Source organism: Labeo rohita, chromosome 16 (assembly GCF_022985175.1).
Source record: "Labeo rohita strain BAU-BD-2019 chromosome 16, IGBB_LRoh.1.0, whole genome shotgun sequence".
Classification (NCBI taxonomy): Eukaryota; Metazoa; Chordata; class Actinopteri; order Cypriniformes; family Cyprinidae; genus Labeo; species Labeo rohita.
In genome coordinates, this window is record NC_066884.1 from 14,444,783 (window position 1) to 14,467,304 (window position 22,522).

The 22,522-nt window shown below is 39.3% G+C and overlaps 1 protein-coding gene across 4 annotated transcripts; it reads right to left on the reverse strand.

Annotated features, from left to right (window-relative positions):
• Positions 1-25: 25 nt before the first annotated feature.
• Positions 26-20,017, reverse strand: lmtk3 (lemur tyrosine kinase 3). 4 transcript variants are annotated; one of them, XM_051131358.1, is made up of 16 exons: positions 19,327-20,017; positions 16,857-16,990; positions 16,548-16,692; positions 16,358-16,428; positions 15,275-15,393; positions 13,544-13,631; positions 13,002-13,150; positions 12,824-12,908; positions 12,455-12,576; positions 11,305-11,454; positions 4,683-11,040; positions 4,447-4,610; positions 3,079-3,215; positions 2,359-2,621; positions 2,191-2,269; positions 26-1,409 (listed from the first exon to the last, which is right to left on the reverse strand). In XM_051131358.1, the coding sequence occupies exons 1-16, from the start codon at positions 19,412-19,414 to the stop codon at positions 1,282-1,284; spliced, it is 8,280 nt and encodes a 2,759-aa protein (XP_050987315.1). In that variant the 5' UTR covers positions 19,415-20,017; the 3' UTR covers positions 26-1,281. The 4 variants fall into 4 exon arrangements, with proteins under 4 accessions (XP_050987315.1, XP_050987313.1, XP_050987312.1 ...); XM_051131356.1 differs by having other exon boundaries at positions 2,359-2,693; positions 3,079-3,212; positions 19,327-20,016; XM_051131355.1 differs by having other exon boundaries at positions 2,359-2,693; positions 19,327-20,016.
• Positions 20,018-22,522: the final 2,505 nt, after the last annotated feature.

Here is a 22,522-nt window from a genome sequence, read left to right on the forward strand (position 1 = left end):
GTAAAGTAAAATGTGACACAGAAGATATTATAAGACAGAACAATTTATTGTCATCAAACAGTTCAATAAATGTTTCACAGTTTCCATGTTATTTTCACTCCCTCAGCTTCTCAGCATATTATGAAACCTCTAAATGAAACAGATGCTGAACGTGATGTAATGATCTGGATTACCTCAGACATTTGCATGAACGATAAGATTGAAAACTAAAAATGAATGAATAAGTCAATTAATAATTATGTATGCTGATTTCTCTTTTTTTTCATGCCAAGCAATAATTACTGCTTCAAAATAAATAAAGGAAAAGCTAATGTCAAATACATTATTAGAAAATAACACCTGCGTAGAGACACATCATAGGACAACTAGATACAGACTGACATCTAGAAATAGCTAAATTAGAGAAAACATTTCAAAGTGTTTGTACCTATGCAAAGATATATGCTTGTTGAGGCGGTTATCGATAGGATGAAACGGCAAACGCCGTAAATCCAAAATAATTTGATACAAAGTAAATATACAGTATACCTAAACTTATAAAGTGAATTAGGCCAACAGACAAACATATTTAAATAAAAAACTAACGCAGAATAAATAAGTAAACAAATTAGATACAGAAATAAATAACATTTGCAATAAAAAATACAGTATAAAACATAACAGTTAGTTGCAGTTGTATTTTTTCGTGCATTCTAAGAATACATTTAAAATAAATGGTTTTAAAATGAGTTTGTATTCTGTTGCGATTTCATTTTCAGTTTGTACAAATGCTAAATGAGAACTGCACTGCTGTGATCTAGAAAGAGACGGTTCCCTCCTCAACCACAAACTACAAGAATGTCTGACTGCAATGAGAACAAATTTACAATGTCAATATGTCTAAGCTCACAAATAGACAGGTACTGGTCAGAGAAAGTGCGCCCCCTTCATTTAAGGGGAATAAAATACAAACGTACTTCAAGAAGCCATGAAAATAGAACAGTTAAGCTGGTACATAATAAGACTCCCATTGCATAGCCGAAAAGTACATGTCAGATTTTACATAACTCCAAGGATTTGGGACTGTTTGGAAGGTACTTTCTATGTGTGGATTTACCACTCCAGCTGCTGCAGTGAGTAAAACCTGGACTGCCTCCAGCCTTTTGAAACGGGAGTCCTTCTTTTTCTTGCAGTTATAAAAATAACCTCCAGGAGTCGTCATAGTTACCGATGACAATGGGGGCCACTCAATCACTCCAGGGGGGGTACATTTTGTCCAGGTGTTTGGGGAACAGTAGTGTGTCACACTAGATGTGGGTCATCAGCAGGGCTCACTGTAAACCTTGATGATGAGCCGGAAGTTACTCCGGTTGGAGATCTTGGCTTCACTGCATGGTCTTTACTTTTCGATGCCTTGTGGCTGCCTGATCCTGAAAAAAATAAGTAAATAATGTGATCATACACTACCAGTCAAAAGTTTTTGAACAGTAAGATTTGTAATGTTTTTAAAGAATTTTCTATTATAATAATATATAGAATTTTTGTTTTTTACTATTTAAAATAACTGCTTTCTATTTGAATGTATTTTAAAATGTCATTTTTTCCTGTAATCAAAGTTAAATTTTCAGCATCGTTACTCCGTTTTTCCAGATTCTTTGATAAATAAAAAGATTTAAAGATCAGCATTTATCTGAAATACAAAGTCTTTTTTGGGAAAGACATTATAGGAATGTATACTTTTATTTAGCAAGGATGCTTTAAACTGGTCAAAAGTGATGATAAAGACATTTATAATGTTACAAAAGATTTCTATTTCAGATAAATGCTGTTCTTCTGAGCTTTCTATTCATCAAAGAAACCTGAAAAAATTCTACTCAGCTGTTTTCAACATAATAATAATAATAGAAGTCATGTTTTTAAGCACCAAATCAGAATATTAGAATGATTTCTGAAGGATAATGTGACTGGATTAATTATGCTAAAAATTCAGCTTTGAAATCACAGAAATAAATTACATTTTAAAATATATTCAAAAAGAAAGCAAAATATTTCAAAATTTTACAAATAAATGCAGGCTTGGTGAGCAGAAGAGACTTTTTTTAAAAAAACATTAAAAACCATACTGTTCACAAACTTTTGACTGGTAGTGTACGTGATTTGCATTATGCAAATCAAGTCCAATTTAACATATCTTCTGCGGAATACACTTACTAAAACCATCAGTGTTAGGGGGTTTTCCATGTGGAGATGAACTATTGGATCCAGAGCTCAGTTCATTGGTCGGAGTTTCCTGGCAGGAACAGACCATGTTTAACAATGTGAAACCTTGCAGCTGAAGGTACTTGATGATGCTTTTCTGTGTAAACACCCTTGACATACCTGATCGAAAAGATAGACGGTGACATCATCAAAAAATGACACGTTCCTCCCACGGTCACGGTTCTCTTTGTCCACGGGCTCCTTTGGTGATTTCAACAAGCTACGCAAACCCACTCTCTTGTCAACATCTGTCTCCGTGACAACGATGACGCGCCTGGGAGACTCATCCTCCTGTTCCTCTTCTTCATCTTCATCTGGATCGCTACCTGTTGAAGCAACCCTCCTCCTTCCCCCTCTGTGCTCTCCCCCTTCCCAGAATCCTCCTTTGGCATTTGGCGAGAGAGGAAGAGAGAGAGCGAGCGGAGGGAGGGATAAGGAGAGACGGGCCAGCTTAGCTGAAATGGGATGATGGTACAGATGTAGAGATGAATGATGACCATAAAAGAAAATATTGTGGTGGTGTATATATATATATATATATATATATATATATATATATGAAGAGAAAGAGAGAGAGCGATTGTTAAAAAAAATATTTCTACTAGCTATCAACCTCTTATAATGATTTAGAGACTCATGTGACAAGATTAGCCAAATTGTTCAATTTAAAAAAATTTAATAATCGTTAAAATATTAACCTTTTCAAGTTCTTTGGTTTTCAGTTTTGGTTCATTTGCCAAAAAATAATCACGACTGTACAGCTTTTTAAAATAGCATAAAATATACAACTGATGCTAACAAATCCAAATGAATATGTTGAGTGCTTTCAGTTGACAGTACCTTTCATAGCTTGATTTGCAGCTGGCAGTGAAGGTGTAACCTCAGGCTGTTCAAGCACAATCAATCCTTCTGTCTGCACTTCAGCAGATTCACTCAGAGACACAGAGGGAGAGGAGGGTGGTGTCTCCTCCTTGCTGCTAAGATAAATCATTTACACTAAGATAAAGTCTGGTTTTTACCTTCTTTAACCAAGAAATGCATTCAGCTGAAATAAATTTGAAAGCAAAGACTGTGGTTTCATTAAAGGTCATGATGACATCACATTAAAGGATTAGTTCACGTCCAACAAAATAAAAAATTCCTGATAATTTACTCACCCCCATGTCATCCAAGATGTTCATGTCTTTCTTTTGTCAGCCGAGAAGAAATTAAGGTTTTTGGGGAAAACATTTCAGGGTTTTTCTCCATATAATGGACTTCAATGGTGGCCAATGGGTTGAAGGTTCAAACTGCAGTTTCAATGCAGCTTCACAGGGCTCTATATGATCCCAGCCAAGGAATAAGGGTGTTATCTAGTGAATCAGTCATTTAAAAAAAAAATTAAAAATGTATATACTTTTTAACCACAAATGCACAAATGCTTGAACTCATGCAATATATGAAAGTACTGATCTAGTGTTTCCAAACAAAATGCAGGACATTTTTGAAGTTGAACGCGTGACCTTTCTAATGTGATTACGTAATGCATGAAGACGCACACATGCATTGCAGAGCTAGTGCAAGACGAGCACTCATGGTTAAAAAGTATATAATTTGAGGGCAGCCGTGGCCTAATGGTTAGGGAGTCGGGCTTGTAACCGAAAAGTTGCAGGTTCAAATCCCAGGCCCGGCAGGGATTGAAGGTGGGTGGAGTGAATAACCAGCCCCCTTTCCACCCTCAATACCATGACTGAGGTGAGTCCCTTGAGCAAGGCACCGAACCCCCAACTGCTCCCCGGGCGCCGCAGCGATAGCGATACGGCTGCCCACTGCTCCGGCTGTGTGTTCACGGTGTGTGTGTGCACTTGGGGTTAAATTCCAAGTATGGGTCACCATACTTGGCGTCACGTCCTTTCCTTTCCTTTCAACCCACTGGCCACCATTGAAGTCCACTACATTGAGAAAAATCCTGGAATGTTTTCCTCAAAAACCTTAATTTCTTTTCGACTGAAGAAGGAAAGACTTGAACATTCTGGGTGAAATAGGGGCAAGTAAATTATGAGGAAATTATAATTGAGGAAGTGAACTAATAGTTTAAATACAGAATTTCTGATTATGATTCATCATCTCTAGAATAGAGAGATATTATTTGACCTCTCTCTTGGAATATTGCTCTGTTTTATTCAGCACTTCATCTATTTTTGTAGTATTTCTGGAGCATAACCACACCTCTCATTTTCTTGGAAATCCTTGCTTGCAACATTTTCTTCAGAGGACGCAGTGGTAGAGGCTCCCCAAGGGTGCAGAATCACGCTGTCACTAACTGTAGACCCCCACAGGACATTGGTTTTAACATTTTCACTGAGAGAGTACTGAAGCCTTTCCTCACAAACCTAAAAAAAGACAGAATGTTTCAGAAATAGCAGAGCATCAACAGAGTACAGGTCATAGTCATTTGTATTCACCTGCATCATCAGTCCATTTTTTGCCTGCATTTTTGAGAGTGACCTCTGCCCTTTGGAACCATCTGTAGAATTGCATGGTGAGAGAGGCGTTGGCACGTGCTTCCCCGTTCTTTTCTCCCTCGACTGCTGAGCTTCTCCTGGGAAATTTGGAGAAATGTTTTCATACTGCTCTGACTGTTTCAAGACAGCAGTGGTACTTTTGGATATCCCGTCAACTTCCTCTTTGAGCTCTACTCTCGTCTTTCCCTCTGCATCTGCTGAGTCATGCTGGTTTATTATGCCACCGGCACCGCACGTTCTTTGCTCTGGATTTCTCTTCAAAGATTCAAGCAGATCTAAGTTTCCTAAAAACAAATCTCCAAGGGTCTCTTCATCCCCAGAAATGCAGCACAGTTGCTCCAGTTTTTCAAAATCCTCCAGAGGCTCCTCATCCAAGTCCTTCCACTCAGAGATCAACAACTCAGGGATGGAGTTCAGAGAACACTGGGAGAGAGGTGGATGGGCCGCTTTCTGGGACAGGCTATTTCTGTCATCCACAGCATTTGATTCTGGGTGAATGTGGTTTTCTTGCACAAGAGATGTGTGCAGTTTTTGTCCCAGGTTTGCAGTGATGCCTTTGCTGTGAGTGGTGGTACTGGTGGCAAGTTCTTCAAGAGACTGATCTAAACAGTTAACATCATCAGAACAGTCAAGCGGCTCTTCATGTCCTTTAGTGGATGTTTGATCCGCAGCACAGAACAGACTTGAACTGGTCTTGATTTCTATGTGGTGTACTGTATTCGGGAAACTACTTGGGCCCTCCACATGTGGGGAAGCAGCACATTCAGAAAGCTCCATTGAAATCAGTGCAGGGGTTGAACACTGAACGTTGCTACTATGAATCTTGCATGGCTCTGGATCGGTGCTAATGGTAAGACTTGGACAAGATGGAGAATCTGATCTTTCTTTTTCAAAAAACACATCACTGATGGTGGCAGAGCAGTGATTACTGTCAACGTTATGTCTAACGGTTTCTGTACTGAGACACTCTGGATACACTGAAATGATGTGAGAACTGTCAGCTAAGTCAGTGGTTGCATTTGACATATCTATTGTGCAGGTTTGATGGTCTTCAAGGGCTGCAACCAACATTTTGCTTGCTTCAGTCTTGGGTGCCCATGTGGCTTCAGTTTGGTCCCTTTGTACATTGTTAGAAACATCATGACTAGAAAGAGATTCTTTGTGGTATTGTAGAGGCTCCAACTCATCAGTTGAAGCATTTGTATTAGAAAACGAGGGCGAGTGAGTCACACAACCTCTTACACCCACTATGTTTTCGTGACTGTCAAACTCTTTATTATCTTTATCCCCAAACAATTCACCTCCCACACAATGTTGTAAACATGTCTCAGGATTCTGGGTATCAATCACCACCTCAACAGGTCTGTGTTGTACAGATGCCTCCAGCTCTGGGTTCTCCAGATTTTCAACTTCCATTTTTATATTGCTAGTATAATGCTCTAGTGCTCCATTCTCCATGTCTGGATTTTCCATGTTCTCCTCTTGCTGAAAGTCGAGCCTTTCTACAAGTGCATCCTGAGCTTCAATAGAAAGGGTCAATCTCTCAGATGGTGGGTAATCAGCTTGTCCTAGCTTCTCATCATTAAATGCATCTTCACATATTCTCTGAGTAGAGGGATGAGACTCACTATCTGCGAGCTCATCGTTTGCTTCAGATTCCCAAAATTCATGACTCACCACTAAGTGTTCCTCCTCTCCCCAGGCCTTTTTCCCAAAACTTGGGAAGAGCTCTGATCCAAGCCCTGCTTCTGGTGTCCGAGCTTCGGCTGCAGCCCACTGGTCATTTTCTACAGGCCAAAGGTGAAGTTCTCCTTGCTGAAATGATTGGCAGTTAAATTCTCCTCTCATAGTCTCCTCTGTGCTGTAATCTTCCTCAAGGGCACTCCACAACTCCTTCTCCTTCAGTTCAAGACCTATTGAGGCACCTCTGCCATATTCATCAGAGCGTTCATCTTTTGAGATCTCCATACTGCTGGCATTCTCGTCTGCAGCATTTTGGGGGGATTCCTTGATTGTGAAGCAGAGTTCCCCAACCGTTAGCTGACTTTCAGACTTCTCCTTTGCCTGTTCATCCTCACTCTCTTCTGAATATGTAAGGTTTCTCAAACCTAGTTCATTTGCATCTGTGTCTTGGATATCAAGCTTACTCTTTTCCCCTTCTGTAGGTTGTTCAGCTTTCGTCTCAGACCAGATGAACTGGGTCAGGCCGCATTTGGTGTCATCATTGCTGAGCTTTGGGTTTAGCTCAGGGCTGATGATGCATTTAGAATAATCAGACTGTAAGCTGTAAAACCGTGATAGCCTGGATTTACTTTTGTCTGATGACTGGTCATCAGTTGGGAATTCAGGTGATGTACAGCGTGCCTCTTTATACTTTGCTGTTTGCAAATATGAACAATGTTCAATGAGTTCTTCTTGACAAACTGGTCCAGAAATGGGTTTCTGAGGTTCTGAGACTATGTCAGTGAGCAGTCTAAGATCTGTAGCACCTGAATCCTGACACATTCTTTCTTTTGAAAATGTGTGAGACATGACCAGCTCACTATTTTTAACTAGAGAGGAGTTTTGTATGTTAAAAGAGCTGTTGCTAAATGGAACTCCCTTGTTTGGCTCATCCTCTCCATTAGAGAACAACCTGGCAATAAATTCGGCATTGCATTCGCTCTGAGAAACTCCTGAAATGACAGCACCTTGTATGAGACCCTTCTCTGTATCAGCTCTCTCATTCGAACCCCACAATTCCTGCATGTCTTGTTTCATCTCCACTTGCTTTTCTAAATTCTCCAGTAGTCCTTCATCCTCAATCTTTTCCTCAATTCCCATCAATATTCCTCGCTCTCCTGTTCGAGCGCCACCTGGACGAGAAGGGCCAAGTACATCGGTGCCTCTTCTGCCTAAACCCTCTCCACCATCCAAGTCACTGTCGGAGAAGTAGGCCGAATCCCGGTGTGGTGTTTCCGTTCCCAGGGCTCTCCATCCACTGCTTCCTCCACCCAACCAGGAGTCTCCAGGTGTGAGGCATTCCAGCGAACTAGAGGTCAAAGGTGACAAGACAGAATCTGAGGGGGTCATTGTGGAAAGTGACTGGTCAGAGTTGGGTTCATGCACCATAGGCGAGTGGAACACATCTGTACTTGATTCATTCAAGGAGAGTGAAGAGTCACTTGGAAGTATTTGCTCTTTTGCCATTTCCATGTCTTTTTCATGACACTCTGTTCTTGAACTAGTGTCCTTGTCAGGTAAAGTGGTTTGTTCAAGGGATTTAGATGATGTCTCCATTTGCAAGTTGGCAGTGGGGCAGTCTTGACTCACATCTGAACTGTATTCCCTCTCCTTTGTGCCACAAACTAAATTACTGTTTTGTGAAGGATCAAAGAAAGTCGATTCATTTGGCATCTGGTTTGGATGTTCTGGCAGTTTCTCATTGTGTACATTTTCTTTAAATGTTGCATTTGATGTCCTCACCTCGATGCCAGTTGACACACTGTGATCGTTTTCCTGCATTAGTTCTTTGGCCTTAACAAACATGCCCTTCAAATAATTTTCACTTACACTTCCAGTTTGCATATCATCAGTGATTAGATTTTTGTCACAATTCACTGAACCACTGTGCATATTGCTGGGTTCTACTGGACCTTCACTTACACAATCATGCTGATTATGAGACTCTTGAGAATTTTGTTTCTCTTTTATAATGGGAGATATCTGCTCCAACAGAGGCCCATTTTTAGGCATTACTTCTGAGGGAAGAAAATCATTAAAGGAATTCTTCTCTAGCTGTATTCCAGGTGAAAAGTGGCTGACTGGAGTTAATTTCTGAGCTGATTCAAGATTTTGCAACTCAGATGCAATCTGAAGTACTGGAATTTCTGGGCGCATAGCGACTTTTATTTCACTTCTTTTTGCCCGCTTGGTAACTTGAGCATAAATTGCTTCTTTGGTGTCACCTGGCTGCTTTCCTGCTCTTGCTCTTTCTGATTCAAACTGTATTGTCTGAGACGATTCTGGGTCAATGCATATTGACTCATACTCAGGAGACAAAGGAGCAGGTGAAACACTCTCCTCCATTTTGCGTTGCCTTGTAATGATTTCAGTTAGAAATGTTTCAGCAGATTGAATCTCCTTCAGGAATTCCTCTCTTGTCATTTCCCCTTTCTTCAGCTCAGGTTCAACACTTTCATTGGAGATTTCAGAGAGCAGGGAATGAGACTTCTTCATCCCTGATGAAAAAGCCTCTTCAGCTTCTGCATATGCTGGCAAATCTGAGGGATGTGCAAAAGGATGAGGAGTAGTTCCAAATCTGGAAACTGGGGTGCCACCTTCGCCATCATATGCATCCTCACAATCTGACACAGATGTCTCAATCTCCGTAAGGAACAAATCTCTCTTTTTGGCACTGCCTTCATACCCAGGCAGGAAATCTTTGTCTGAGGCCCAAGCCTGTGAGGACGAGTCAAGTTCTGAGAGAAGAGACTGGGATCTCCGCATTCCTTTGTCTTTCCTTCCATCGCTTTCTCGTGCCCATGTGCTTTCTCCATCTTTCATGTCCACGGAGTCATTGGATATCTCAGTCAGAAACAAGTGTATGGGAGATTTCCTAGCGGCTGCAACTCGTTCACGTTGCATGACTGCATCTTCTCTCCATATGGCCGGCAGGATGGTGGCAAGGCGGGATTGTGTTCGCTTCATTCCCCTTGAGAAAAGCTCCGACGTGGCTGGGTCTGGTTCATCAGCCAGGTTGGCGTGCTGAATAGTTGTTCCACTTGTGGATCTCTGTGGTGACATGAAAGGTGAATCATCATCGTCATCATCATCATCCCTTGAGAATTCCGGACTTGAGGATGACGTTCTCTCAATTTTTGGAATTGTGGACTGGGATCGAGTCATTCTGGTGCAGGAATCATTGTCCACAGAGTACGTCTTTGGACCATCTCTTGAATTATACAAAGACTGAGACCGTGTCATGCCCCTGTCAGCATTTCTCCCATCAGTATGGTCACAGCTTAGTGGGTCTCTTTGTAAGTGCATTGCATTGTATCTAGAATATGTATCTGAAGAGTAATTTTGACCCTTCTGGAGTCTATAGTGAGGAGGGAGAGGTGGAGGACAGGTCTGAGGTGGGAGGAACATGGAGTGGCTACCAGAAGATGGTGGAATGGAAGGAGACAGTGATGGAGATGGGGGAAGTGTCTGATGAGTGCGATTTAAGCCCAAATGGTCAAAATTGGCTTTGGACAGTGAACTCATTAGTAAAGAATCAGAGGTCTCAACTTTGCCCGTTGGGAACGAAGATCCAGGGTAGATGTCTAACCCGTATGTTCTTGCGTAACCTAGCGGAGGAGCAGGCAGGGGACGTGAGTGTAGATGGCTGCCAGAAGACATGGACATTGAACGAGGTTTAGGCGGGAGGATGGGCGCTTGAGGACCAAGTGACTTTTGGTTTGCTTCTCCGATGTCTATAACAGCGTAATCCGTCACTCGGTTGCAGCTCTCCTTACTGAACTCAACCAAGCCAGTGTTTGGAACCATAACCTTTACCTCACTGGATCTGACAGTCTGAGAGGTGCCTCTCGCAAAGCCATCTTGCTGACTGAAGCATGGCCTGTCTTTTCCAGTACTCCCTGTTTGAAGCTCAACCAGCTCCAGATCTCCAGGACACCCTGAATTTTTTTTAAACGAGCGCCCTTTTCCTAGACTAGGGGACTTATCCTGGGGAGTATGCTCTTCTAGGCGAATGTAATATTCGCTGGCCAGTGAAGGGCTGCGGGCACTGATCACGGGGACAACGGTGGGTGTGTCCAAGGTTTGCCTGTGGCCAGAGTTGGGTGTTGGTATTGGTTGAGGTGGAGGAAGTGGCTTGTACCCTCTCCTGCCATGGGCCTTTTCCCAGAAGTATTCAAAGTTTAACCCTTTGCTGGTCTCTGTTACAGTAAGGATGTCATCTAGCTCAGATGTAGGAGTGATCATATTGTCCACGGGGTCTAAAAGAGGAAAGGAGTTTCCGTTTTCTCTGAGGCAGCCATCCTCCCTCCCATATTCTCTCTCCCTCATAAGCTTGTGTGCAGCTGACTGAAAAGCTGGGGGTCGGAGGGCATCCCATCGCCTTTCGAATGACTCGTCACTCTCTCTTCTCCTTTCTTCTCCACTGTCTTCATCATAATCCTCCTCATCCTCATCCCTTCTAGAACTCTTCCGACTTCCTTGCTCTGCGGCAAGGAGAGAGGAGAGAAGGAGGAAGACTTTGTTGACCGTTGGCCGCTGGGATGGAGGTAGCCAGCAAGACTGCATGACCTCGTACCTAACGGAATATACGAAAGTAGAGTTCACATATTAGTATGACATTATTTACTACATATTTTGCTTTATTTAGATTATAAATCCTGTTTCATTTTTGTTCCATCTTCCAGTTAAGACGTTCAGAAAAAAATCTTCCATTGATCCATTGATCCATTAAAGATTATTTCTGGCAGTGTAAAACATTTTGTAGTTGAATCTGGGTTCTATATCTGCATCTACGTGCTGATACAGTTTCATCTTAATTTTAGCTATTTAAAATACTGACCAATAGTCTGCATGAGCAAGTTTGAGGCGGGGTTGAGCCAGAGTGATCTGTCGCTCCCTGATGACAAAGGTGAGAACTTCTTCATCGCTCAGGTGTCTGTGTGGCTGAGCCCCAAATTCAAACAGCTCCCATATCACAACACCCAGAGACCTGTCAGTTGTGATATAAAGGGAAAAAGTATACAACTGAAGTCAAAAGTTTACACACATCTTGCAGAATCTGGAAAATGTTACTTATTTTACCAAAATTAGAGAGATCATACAAAATGCATGTTTTTTTTTTTATTTAGTACTGACCTGAAAAAGATATTTCACATAAAAGACGTTTACATATAGTGCACAAGAGAAAATAATAGTTGATTTATAAAAATTAGCCCCGTTCAAAAGTTTACATACACTTGATTCTAAGTACTGTGTTGTTACCTGAATGAGCCACAGCTGTGTTTTTTGTTTAGTGATAGTTGTTCATGAGTCTCTTGTTTGTCTTGAACAACTGCCTGCTGCTCTTCAGAGAAATACTTTAAGTCCCACAAATTCTTTGGTTTTTCAGCATTTTTGTGTGAAAAAAATATGATATTTAGGCAAAATAAGAAAAATGTACACATCTTCATTCTGTTCAGAAGTTTACAATCCAAGCTCTTAATGCTTTGTGTTTCCTTCTGGTGCATCAGTGAGTGTTTGAACCTTCTGTAATAGTTGCATATGAGTCCCTCAGTTGTCCTCAGTGTGAAGAAATGGATCTTAAAATCATATAGTCATTTTTGGAAAGAGTTCAAATACACAAAAATGCTGAAAAAACAAATAATTTGTGGGACCTGAAGGATTTTTCCGAAGAACAGCAGGCAGTTTAACTGTTCAGGACAAAGAAGGAACTCATGAACAACTATCACTAAACAAAAAAAAAATAAAAAAATGCAGCTGTGGATAATTCAGGTAACAACACATTATTAAGAATTAAGTGTATGTACACTTTTGAACAGGGTCATTTTTATAAATTCAATTATTATTTTCTCTTATTTTCCCATTAAGTTCATTAAGGGGTTTGTATTAAGAAATAAAAAGTTAACTCCATGATTGTTATTTTTTACTTCTGTGCTATTATTAGACTCTTCCATTCCATTATAAATACATTTGTCTATAATTTTCCATACCACACATTGCTGGTTTTGGTTTGATCAGTGACAATCAGATTCCCGCGAAACTCCTCCAGAAGTTCAGGGGCAATCCAGCGGAGAGGTATCCACAGTTTGTCTGGGGTTAGATAGTAATCCTCCTGTTTGTGTAAAATATGGACAACCACATTATCAAAGATTCAAAAAAGAGGCTAAGGGGCTCCAAAACCATTTTGCATCTATATGCTGATTACGCAATATGAAATATTTTGAATGCTGACAAATCACCATCTCTGGTGAACAGAAAAAACCCTCTATCCTAAAACAACTTAAGACACCAGATCGATTGAGGTCCTGCTCTATAAAGTCTATTTGAAGTGGAATGATGTTTGGTAATTGTTTAAGTACCTTATATTGATTGTGCGAGAGGCCATAGTCTCCGATCCGAACCGTAAGATCTGAAGTGAGGAGGCAGTTCCTCAGTGCCAAATCACTGGAGAAAAACAGACAAATAGAGAACAGTATCATCATTTTTGATATCTTGTCAGTCACATGATCCTGAAGTTAAATATTTCACCACTCTTACCTGTGAATGTAATTGTTCTCATGGAGATGCAAGAGACCTGAGGTGATCTCATATGCCATTCGTTGTAAGGTCAAGAGGTCTCTGTTTAACAGGTCAGGGGTCATCCCATCAGACTTCCTCTGAGCTCTTAAATACCTCTTCAGGTCACCCTGTAGATACAGACACAAAAAAAAATGAAAATCCAGAAAATTATTTGATACAGAAAATAGGATCAAATGCCTAATTAAAAGTGCAAAGACAATTTGATGATTACATAATGAACTGGTATATTTAAATTTATTCCAGTCCCTTGAGTGCACAATGTGCCTTGTTCATGAAACACTCATAATTAATTCAGAATCTAATCCAATACATCATAAATCCATTCTTACATAAATTGCTTCAATTAACTGAATGCACCAGTGTCTCATGAATGAAACCCATTGACTAAATTTCCCTGAACTACCCACAATAGACAAACACATCATCCAAAGCAGTAATTGCTTTCTCTACAAAAGTTTTTTCTCTAAAAATGGTCTCACTGTCCAAATTTGGGTTCTCACCAGTTGGCAAAACTCCATGACCAGGAGAAAAGGAACACTCTCACTGCATTGGCCCAAACACTGCAGAATATTTGGATGCTGAAGACTTCTGTGAGGTGAGAAAAGCAAATCAATAAAGATTAGCTGTGTTGTCAATGTTCGTGTAAACATACTTTATACAGGGTGAGAGGGAGCACAGAAACGGAGATGGCAAATGTAATTAAACAAAACAGATCCATAATGTTTTTCAGCATTCCTGAGCCAATCAAGTCCCATACACACCTTGTGTGTATGTATATACAGTTGAGGTCAAAAGTTTGCATCCCCTTTCAGAATCATTAAAAATGTTAATAATTTTACATCATACAAAATGACCACAAGAGAAAATAATAGTTAAATTTATAAAAATGACCCGGTTCAAAAGTTTACATCCCCTTGATTCTTAATACTGTGTTGTTACCTGAATAATCCACATCTTTGTTTTTTTGTTTAGTGATAGTCGTTCATGAATCCCTTGTTTGTCCTGAACAGGTAAACTGCCTGTTGTTCTTCAGAAAAATCCTTCAGGTCCCACAAATTATTTGGTTTCCCAGCATTTTTGTGTATTTGAACCCTTTTCAACAATGACTGTATGTTTTGGAGATCAATCTTTTCACTTTGAGGACAACGGAGGGACTCATATGCAACTATTACTGAATTTTCAAACGCTAACTGATGCGTCAGAAGGAAAAACAATGCAGTAAGAGAAGGGCGGGGGTGGGGGTTGGGGGTTGGGGGCGGTGAAAACTTTTGAACAGAATGGAGATTTTTCTTATTTGGCCTAAATATCATATTTTTTTATTTAGTACTGCCCTTCAAAAGCTACAAAGATAGGTACATGTTTCCTAGTAGACAAAATAAGTTAAATTTACCCTGATCTTCAAATTCAAAAAGTTTTCACCCCCCAGCTCTTAATGCATCTTGTTTCCTTCTGGAGCATCAGTGAGTGTTTAAACCTTCTGTAATAGTTGCATATGAGTCCCTCAGTTCTCCTCAGTGTGAAAAGATGGATCTCAAAATCATACAGTCATTGTTGGAAAAAGTTCAAATACACACAAATGCTGGAAAACCAAAGAATTTGTGGGACCTGAAGGATTTTTCTGAAGAACAGCAGACAGTTTAACTGTTCAGGATGAACAAGAGACTAATCAACAACTATCACTAAAAAAAAAAACACAGCTGTGGATCATTCAGGTAGGAACACAGTATTAAGAATCAAGGGGGTGTAAACTTTTGAACTGGATCATTTTTATAAATTCAACTATTATTTTCTCTTGTGGATTATATGTAAACATCTTATATGTGAAATATCTTATTCAGGTCAGTACTAAATAAACAATAACATGTATTTTGTATGATTCCTCTTATTTTGGTCAAATAATTAACATTTTTAATGATTCTGAAAAGGGGATGCAAACTATTGACCTCAACTGCATATATGTCCAGTGTTCATATGAAACATTCCTAGCCATCACAAGCCATTGTAATGCAAATAAACAAGCAGAAAAATAAGGTAATTCATTGCTTGTATGAGCAATGTGAGTGCTAGATAAGTGGGGAATAATAGCCTCAATAAAAAAAAAAAATCAGCTGAAATTTCCACTAATATAATTACAAAAAAAAAACAAAAAACACACACACACACACACTAACTAGGAAAAGACAACAATCAGCAAGACATAATGCCAGCCAGAGCAACCCAGTTTGTCTGACCTGTATGGCTCAGACTCTGCCAAGAACTTCCGCTGTTCCAGAGGACTAGCACTGACCCTCAACTCCTTCACCACAGCCTGATAGGAACTGCAGTCACACAGCACTTCAGCGAGGATTACCTACCAAAGACAGGTCAAACAGTTTTACCAAAAAAACAAAAAACAAAACATATCTCTACAAATGAAAAAGAAGAAATGAAAGAGAGTGTGTAGAATGGAACTAAAAATATGTGCAGAAGTATGCAGTGAGGACATACAGACCAGGGCAACCCATACATGTCAAACAGACTACAAATTCAGGTCAGTGTAATTATAGATGGTCATCAAGTAAGAAAGAGTGATCTTTAAGCAGCTGAAAATGAGACCGTGGCCTGAAATGCCACATTTTAAGTGTTTAAGATCAGAGATGTAATACTTGCTTGTGTAGAATGATCAATTTCACAGATATTTAGACTATGAAACACTGATTCAGAAGCCTCAAAGTTTCAAGTGCATTTGAAGGGGTAGTTCATCCAAAAATGAAAATTCTGTCATTAATTCTTCATCCACATGTTGTTCCAAATAACTCATGTAACAACAGTGGTTCAATTGTAATTTTATAAAGCTACAAAAACACTTTTTATTTTTAGGAAACTAACGACTTTTATTCAACAACTACTTCTCTTCTGTGTCAGTCTTAAAGGCATGCATTAAAAATTAAGGTTGAACCACTGATGTCACATGGACTATTTTAACAATGTCCTTACTACTTTTCTGGGCTTTGAATGTGTCAGATCTCAGATTTAATCAAATATATCTTAATCTGTGTTCCGCAGATGAACGAAGGTCTTACGGGTTTGGAACGACATAAGGGTGAGTAATTAATGACAGACTTTTCATTTTTGGTGAACTATCCCTTTAAATTAAAGAAAAACACAATAATTACTTACAGTTTTATGATCACCTGAAACAGCATACATAAAGAAATTTTCTATATAAAATTATAATAATACACCTTTCAGCTTTCTTAGGTACCCCCACCAGCAAGGGTTTCCATTAGTGTTAATTACAATTCCTGAGATTTTTTTCATTTAAATGTCTCTACCTTTCCAAACCAGCCATTTCCAATCTCTTGCAAGTAGTTGAGAGTGTGCCTTCGGAAACATTGAGAGCTGTCTGTGGGATTCAACAGGATTCAATGTGTTAAAGAGAGTTATATGTATGTACATTGACAGTGTCATTGTCACTTCATGTCATAAACATGTTATGGAGCAAGATGTGTATATTGAGTATACCTGTGCCGTTCGGTAGAGTGGGGCAGTTCTTATCCCGCAGTGGAAGCGTGTAGACCTCTGGTAGTGATGGACAGGAGGACAAACTGTCCTCAGGAACAGGGCTGGATGCCCCAGAGCATTCTTCCCCTTCCGCATTATCAAACTCCTGAAAAAGAAAGGTGGAGATGGGGATATATAAGAAATAGATCTTTAAACACCATCAGATGAACATGAAAACGTATGTTTCATGCTGATTCATATCAGTAACACCCACGTTATGCAAAACTCACATAAACCCACATGTATAAAACACACACCAAAGAGACTTACATTGAATCCCACGCCTCCTCTCTTACAGCAAAGGCAGGTGAGAAGCAACAGAACAAAAGAGACCAGCCCAGAGCAGGAGATGAGAATAATCACATAAGGGGGAGGAGAGAGAGAGCCGTCCCGGGACAGAGAGACTGAGGGGAAAAAGAGGGCAGAGATTTACATATCCAGCCTTATGAATACTAAGGGATTGATCCATAGATACATAGATAGATAGATAACTTGTATATATTCCTAACAGGGAAAATTGAAAGGGCAGCGTTACATTCAGAACATAGCACAGGAATCCAATGAAGTGTTTTCATTGCACAAAGGGTGAAAGTACAGAGAAAAGCAGAGGAACTCAGAATAGATCACCTTCAGATTGGGTTTAGGGAGGGATTTGAGAGTTGAGGTTTGAGGGAAGCAAAGGAGAGAAACCAGAGAGTCATCATACAAGACATTTCTTGTACTCGTCACTACTGAAGAAGAAGGAAAGGTATTTGGAGTTTTGTTTGGGGGGGAAGGGCCTTTTTTTTAAGGGAAGGGACTGGATTATTGAAAAAGATTCTTGTATCTGCAGGGTTGCTGGGTCAGAAGGAAAGGTGCCATACTTGATTTTGTACCTCAATTTGGCCGTTTGTTTTAGGAGAGCCATCTGTGGAGAAGAGAAGGTGGGGAGGAGGGCAAGGAGGTTAAATACCTTTGGCATTGTGATTACGAGACTGAATATCCACTAAAATTAAAATGTATTCAGCTGACTTGAAACCTCATTGTTTATTCATCAATGTTAGCACACATGCCATTGCTAGAGGTTCAGCATTACATCAGAAAATAAACACTATCATCTAATAAAATCTGGTGCTTTTGCACTGATGCCACAGAAGAACCATTTTTGGTTCCCCAAGGACCTTTCAGTGAACAGTTCCTAAAAGAACCATTTTAAAGAACATTTTTAAAATCTAAAGAACCTTGTCTGCATTTAAAAGGTTCCATGGATGTTCAAGGTTCTTTATAGAACCGCTAAAGCCAATGATGAAGCTTTATTTTTAAGAGTGTAGAATGTCACTGAAAATAGTGAGGATAAAAATAACATTAATACAAAAATGTGAAGAGAAATAGATGCTACTATCATTTCTTAATCATTTGCAAAAAAGTAATGTAACTTTTAGAGGCGACGGACCATGGTTTTCCTAAAATAGCATAGGCACCACAAAGACATTTTTGGACACATCAGGACTGACAACACGGTCCCGGCTGAGGCTGGGAAAGGCTGTTTAAAAAGAGTCACAGAGTACTAAGCAGTCATTAAGGTCTGCTGTGGGGAAAGGGTACAGGTCATTTGAGGTTGTGCTCATTTTAAGCTTATAGATGGCATTTTTCAGGAAGATAAAGATCATCACATATTTTCTTAATGATAAAGTAGTATTATTGTTAATAAACACTATTATTGCTATCATTAATATTATTATCATATAACAATACATAATAATACATCACTATGATATAATAATTATTAAAATGTACAAATAAAAATGCATTTATATAGATATCTCACGAATCAGGAGCCTATCTTGCTATGGTTTTATAGAGAATATCGTACATTTCTATAATTTCAAAACATCACATGATGTGAGAACACTCGAAAATTACTTGTGTTGCTAAAGATGAATGCATAGGCTAGTAATCAATGACCAAAAAAAAAAAAAAAAAAATTCGGGTAAATGCACATTAAAAATCATAATAATTACCACAAATGCCACGGTTGCAATTAACAATAGACGCGTTTTACATTCGAGGATCCTGCCGCGGAATTCGTCCACTTGAACTATGGAAATATATAGGCTAATGAGCAGGTAGCTGTGTGAATACATGAAGGGTGTTATTATTCATGTGATAACCTTTTATTGTTCGAGGAACAGTGGCCAGACATTGGCAGACACGGACCTGTGCGCAGTTCCCTTCTTTGACCATATGGTTACACATACTGCATACGAGAGCGCACAAATAAACACGCGGGCCTGTTGGCACATTTATGTTCATGATACTGCTAAAATAACGCATCATACCTAATAAAACGCCGCAGATGATGCAGTTCTGCAAGCTTTAGCTAAAACAGGGGCATATGATGATTCAGAGAAAATCGCGTTATGTAAAAAACATGATTACCTCAAGCCCCTATGTAAAATTTACATAGAGGAGAGATGTTTTGCAGGCCCACAATGAAGAATCATACATGCGTACCAGAAGAGCAGCCAGACACCTTTATTATCATCAGTGCAGGATGCCTGGGCTCAGTAAAAGGACACATATATAGCTTAGCTATTATAAAAGATATGTTTGAGTTATGAAATAATAATTAGCGTTGCCATACATCCCGAAATATAAAACACTCTCATCGGACTGTCACCTTTATTCATATAGCGCCTCATCGCCTCCTCCCCCCATCGAGCGCATCAATAACATCATGCCATCTGAACGACGCGCTCACCTTCCTTCTGCGGGGCTCCCAGAGCTCTCTCCGGGTTGAAGTACGACATCAGCCCCACCAGAACAATCACCCAGCACTGTAGTGACATAGTCGCGCGGTCCACGGCACCACCATCCGAGCGATGCTGTCAACCTTCCCCGTCGTGCGTCTGGCTCCTCGCTAATAAAGAACCGTCTCCTTGTTGTGCAAGGCTGATGCCCTCGTTTAATCCGCAATTAAACACGGTGTGAACGCTCTTTTGTGTCAGCCTAATCCTGCGATCCGCATCCTCACCAGCGCGCTGTTACTATTCCGTCCTCATCGCGTCCCATCGGTCGAAAACGGGCAGAAAATACCAGTGAAGTCATTCTATTGGTTCTATATCCAATCCTATATAGAGTGTCAGTATCATGTGAGTGGTCCAGCTATGTTTTCTTCCAAGAAGCCCCTCTACGTCAGACGCGACCGAGCTTGCGCTATTATGATCGCTGTGGAGCTGCGCGCTGCGTGATTTAGACGTTGCCTCGCAATCGAACGATTACGCGATGCCCTTCGCTCAGGTGCCTGCTGCTCCGGCCAACAAAAGCGTTTGTTTAGGAGACGGGAGAGAACGTCAACGCCCCCGTGTCGTGGCCTTGGGTATCATTGCATCAAAATCCCCCTAAATCGGACCACCTCCGCGGAGCGGTGACATGATCCGTTTGGGAGGACAGGTGCACGGAGCGTGCCATTGAAATTGTCTGTAGCCTTCAAGATAATGACATGCAAATCTCTGTCTGGGTCTGGAAAAGGCCAAATATTTTCACCAGAAAGATGCCTTTAAATACCAATTAATGCCTTAAATACAGTATTCGAATCGTGTCAAAGCTCTTGGGGGGTCCCCCTAATCAGAGCCACCCACCCAACCCACCCCCGTTATATAAATATGATTCATATTTCTTGTCCTTGTTATCATTGAGAAAACCTAATTCTAAGATAAAAAGCTTATTTTACGATGATCAGTGAATTAGGTGTACCAAACAATCACTAAGCAAAGAAAAATTAAATCTCTAGCCAAGAAAATTAATATTTTGTGATTTTTACCTTTTGTAGACATTTTTTTTACCTTTATAAAGCTATTCTTTATTCTGAAAGTGTGCATTATCTTTTGCGTCAAATTCTTATATTTAATCAATAGAGTCACTTAGAATAATAAGACATTTTAGGCTGTTACCACACAAATAAAATCATTATCAAAAAAAAAGAGGAAACACAAACACTGCATCTGAATTGGCATTTAGGTGTATTTGCACTGTTTCATGATTGCATTTAATCTGCAGTTACAAATGCATGAGTAATGTTTTAATATTTTAATCCTAAAACGTTGAATGCTGATATTTGAAATTATTTTAAAAAAAAAAATGAAAAGGTACCTTAAATGTGGAATTACAACCGCCAGTAGGTGTCAGCATGTCACTGTTAATAAGCGAGTCATTGCGACTGAACCGAATCATTTAAACGGTTGATTCATTCAGGAACGAATGTATGATTGGTTATAATGCGCAACGCTGTAAAAACGCGTAAAAATAAAATGTGACCCTGGACCACAAAACCAGGCATAAGTGTCAATTTTTCGAAATTGAGCTTTATACATCAACAGCTGAATAAATAAGCTTTCCACTGATGTATGGTTTGTTAGGATAGAACAATATTTCAGTATATGGAATCTGAGGGTGCAAAAAAAATCAAAATATTGAGAAAATCGCCTTTAACGTTTTCCAAATTAAGTTCTTTGCAATGCATATTACTAATCAAAAATTAAGTTTTGATATATTTACAGTGGGAAATTTACAAAATATCTTTGTGGAACATGATCTTTACTTAATTTCCTAATAATTTTTGGCATAAAAGAAAAATCTATAATTTTGACCCATACAATGCATTTTTGGCTATTGCTACAAATATACCCCAGCGACCCCAAGACTGGTTTTGTGGTCAAGGGTCACAAATATGATTTAACGTGAGCAGGTCTAAATTTAATACACCAATCAAATCTTTTAATTTCATTTACACTGGTTTTATGTTTTAAGTATTATAGTTAAATTGAAAAACCAGGGGACCCCCTAAGCATATTTTTTTTAGGTGTTATGGGGGATCCCATAATGCTTATGGGAGGTCCGGGACCCCCAGCCCCCCCTCAATTCGAACACTGCTTAAACACCAACTAATTTTATAACCACATCCTCCTAGCAGTCGTTTTTATTCTTTTTCATGTCCCACACCACCACAACATATTAGCTTAGAGTTAAAACAGTGCATATGAATTAATTCATAAAATGTATAATTGCACTTTATATTGAGTATTGTGAGTATTTCTAGTGTCAGCTTTAGATGGGATTTCCACAATTTGTGACTGATGCATACTGCACAAAAATGTATATTCTGGTCTGTGTTTTGAAATAGTCTACATATTTTCTGCACTGTACTTCGAGTCTCCTCACATTTTCTGTGAAATACTCGTGTATTTTCTATAAAATTGTTTGAAGAGATGGCTACGCCATTTTTTCACAAAAATATATTGTTGTGGTAAAAGCTCAGATAAACCTGTCCTTAACTGACACATAAAAAATACAACAAAAAATGTCATAACTTTACACTTTACGTGGTTTGATGCCTTAATGCCATGCTAGCTTCCCTGGGCGTTTTAATGTAACAAGTAACAAGTTGAAAAAGCATGAAAGAGCAATTTTAAAAACCTATCACAAGTTTTTAACATTTGCTTTAGATATAAAAATATGAAATGATTTCAGGGTTGACTATTAAAATTTTTATCAGGAGTGTTTGCAGAGTAATATAATTTCCTATGAGAAATAAAACCAGCACAATTTAATAAAATAAGTTTAAAAGATACTGGACTCTGGCATGAAGAGCATTTTGGTGGATCTGCATTTTAATAAGAACTTGTGTATGACTCTGGAGTTTCCTATTCATCTCTTCTGCTCACCAAGTCTGCATTTATTTGATACAAAGTACAGCAAAAACAGTGAAAATTTGAAATATTTTTACTATTTTAAATAACTGTTTTTCTATTTAATGTACTTAAAATTGTAATTTATTCCTTTGATCAAAGCTAAAATGTCAGCATCATTACTCCAGTCTTCAGTATCACATGATCCTTCAGAAATTATTCTAATATGCTGATTTGCTGTTCAAGAAATATTTTTACTATTATTACTGC

What these genes read in the sequence shown, in the direction of transcription:
- lmtk3 (XM_051131355.1), bottom strand. Translation starts at nt 19,414, where the DNA reads ATGTCACTACAGTGCTGGGTGATTGTTCTGGTGGGGCTGATGTCGTAC. An exon ending in TGCAAATCAAGCTATGAAAG is followed by an intron (nt 2,694 to 3,078) that starts GTACTGTCAACT and finishes ATCCCATTTCAG; the next exon opens with CTAAGCTGGCCCGTCTCTCC. An exon ending in CCGTCTATCTTTTCGATCAG is followed by an intron (nt 2,270 to 2,358) that starts GTATGTCAAGGG and finishes TGTTCCTGCCAG; the next exon opens with GAAACTCCGACCAATGAACT.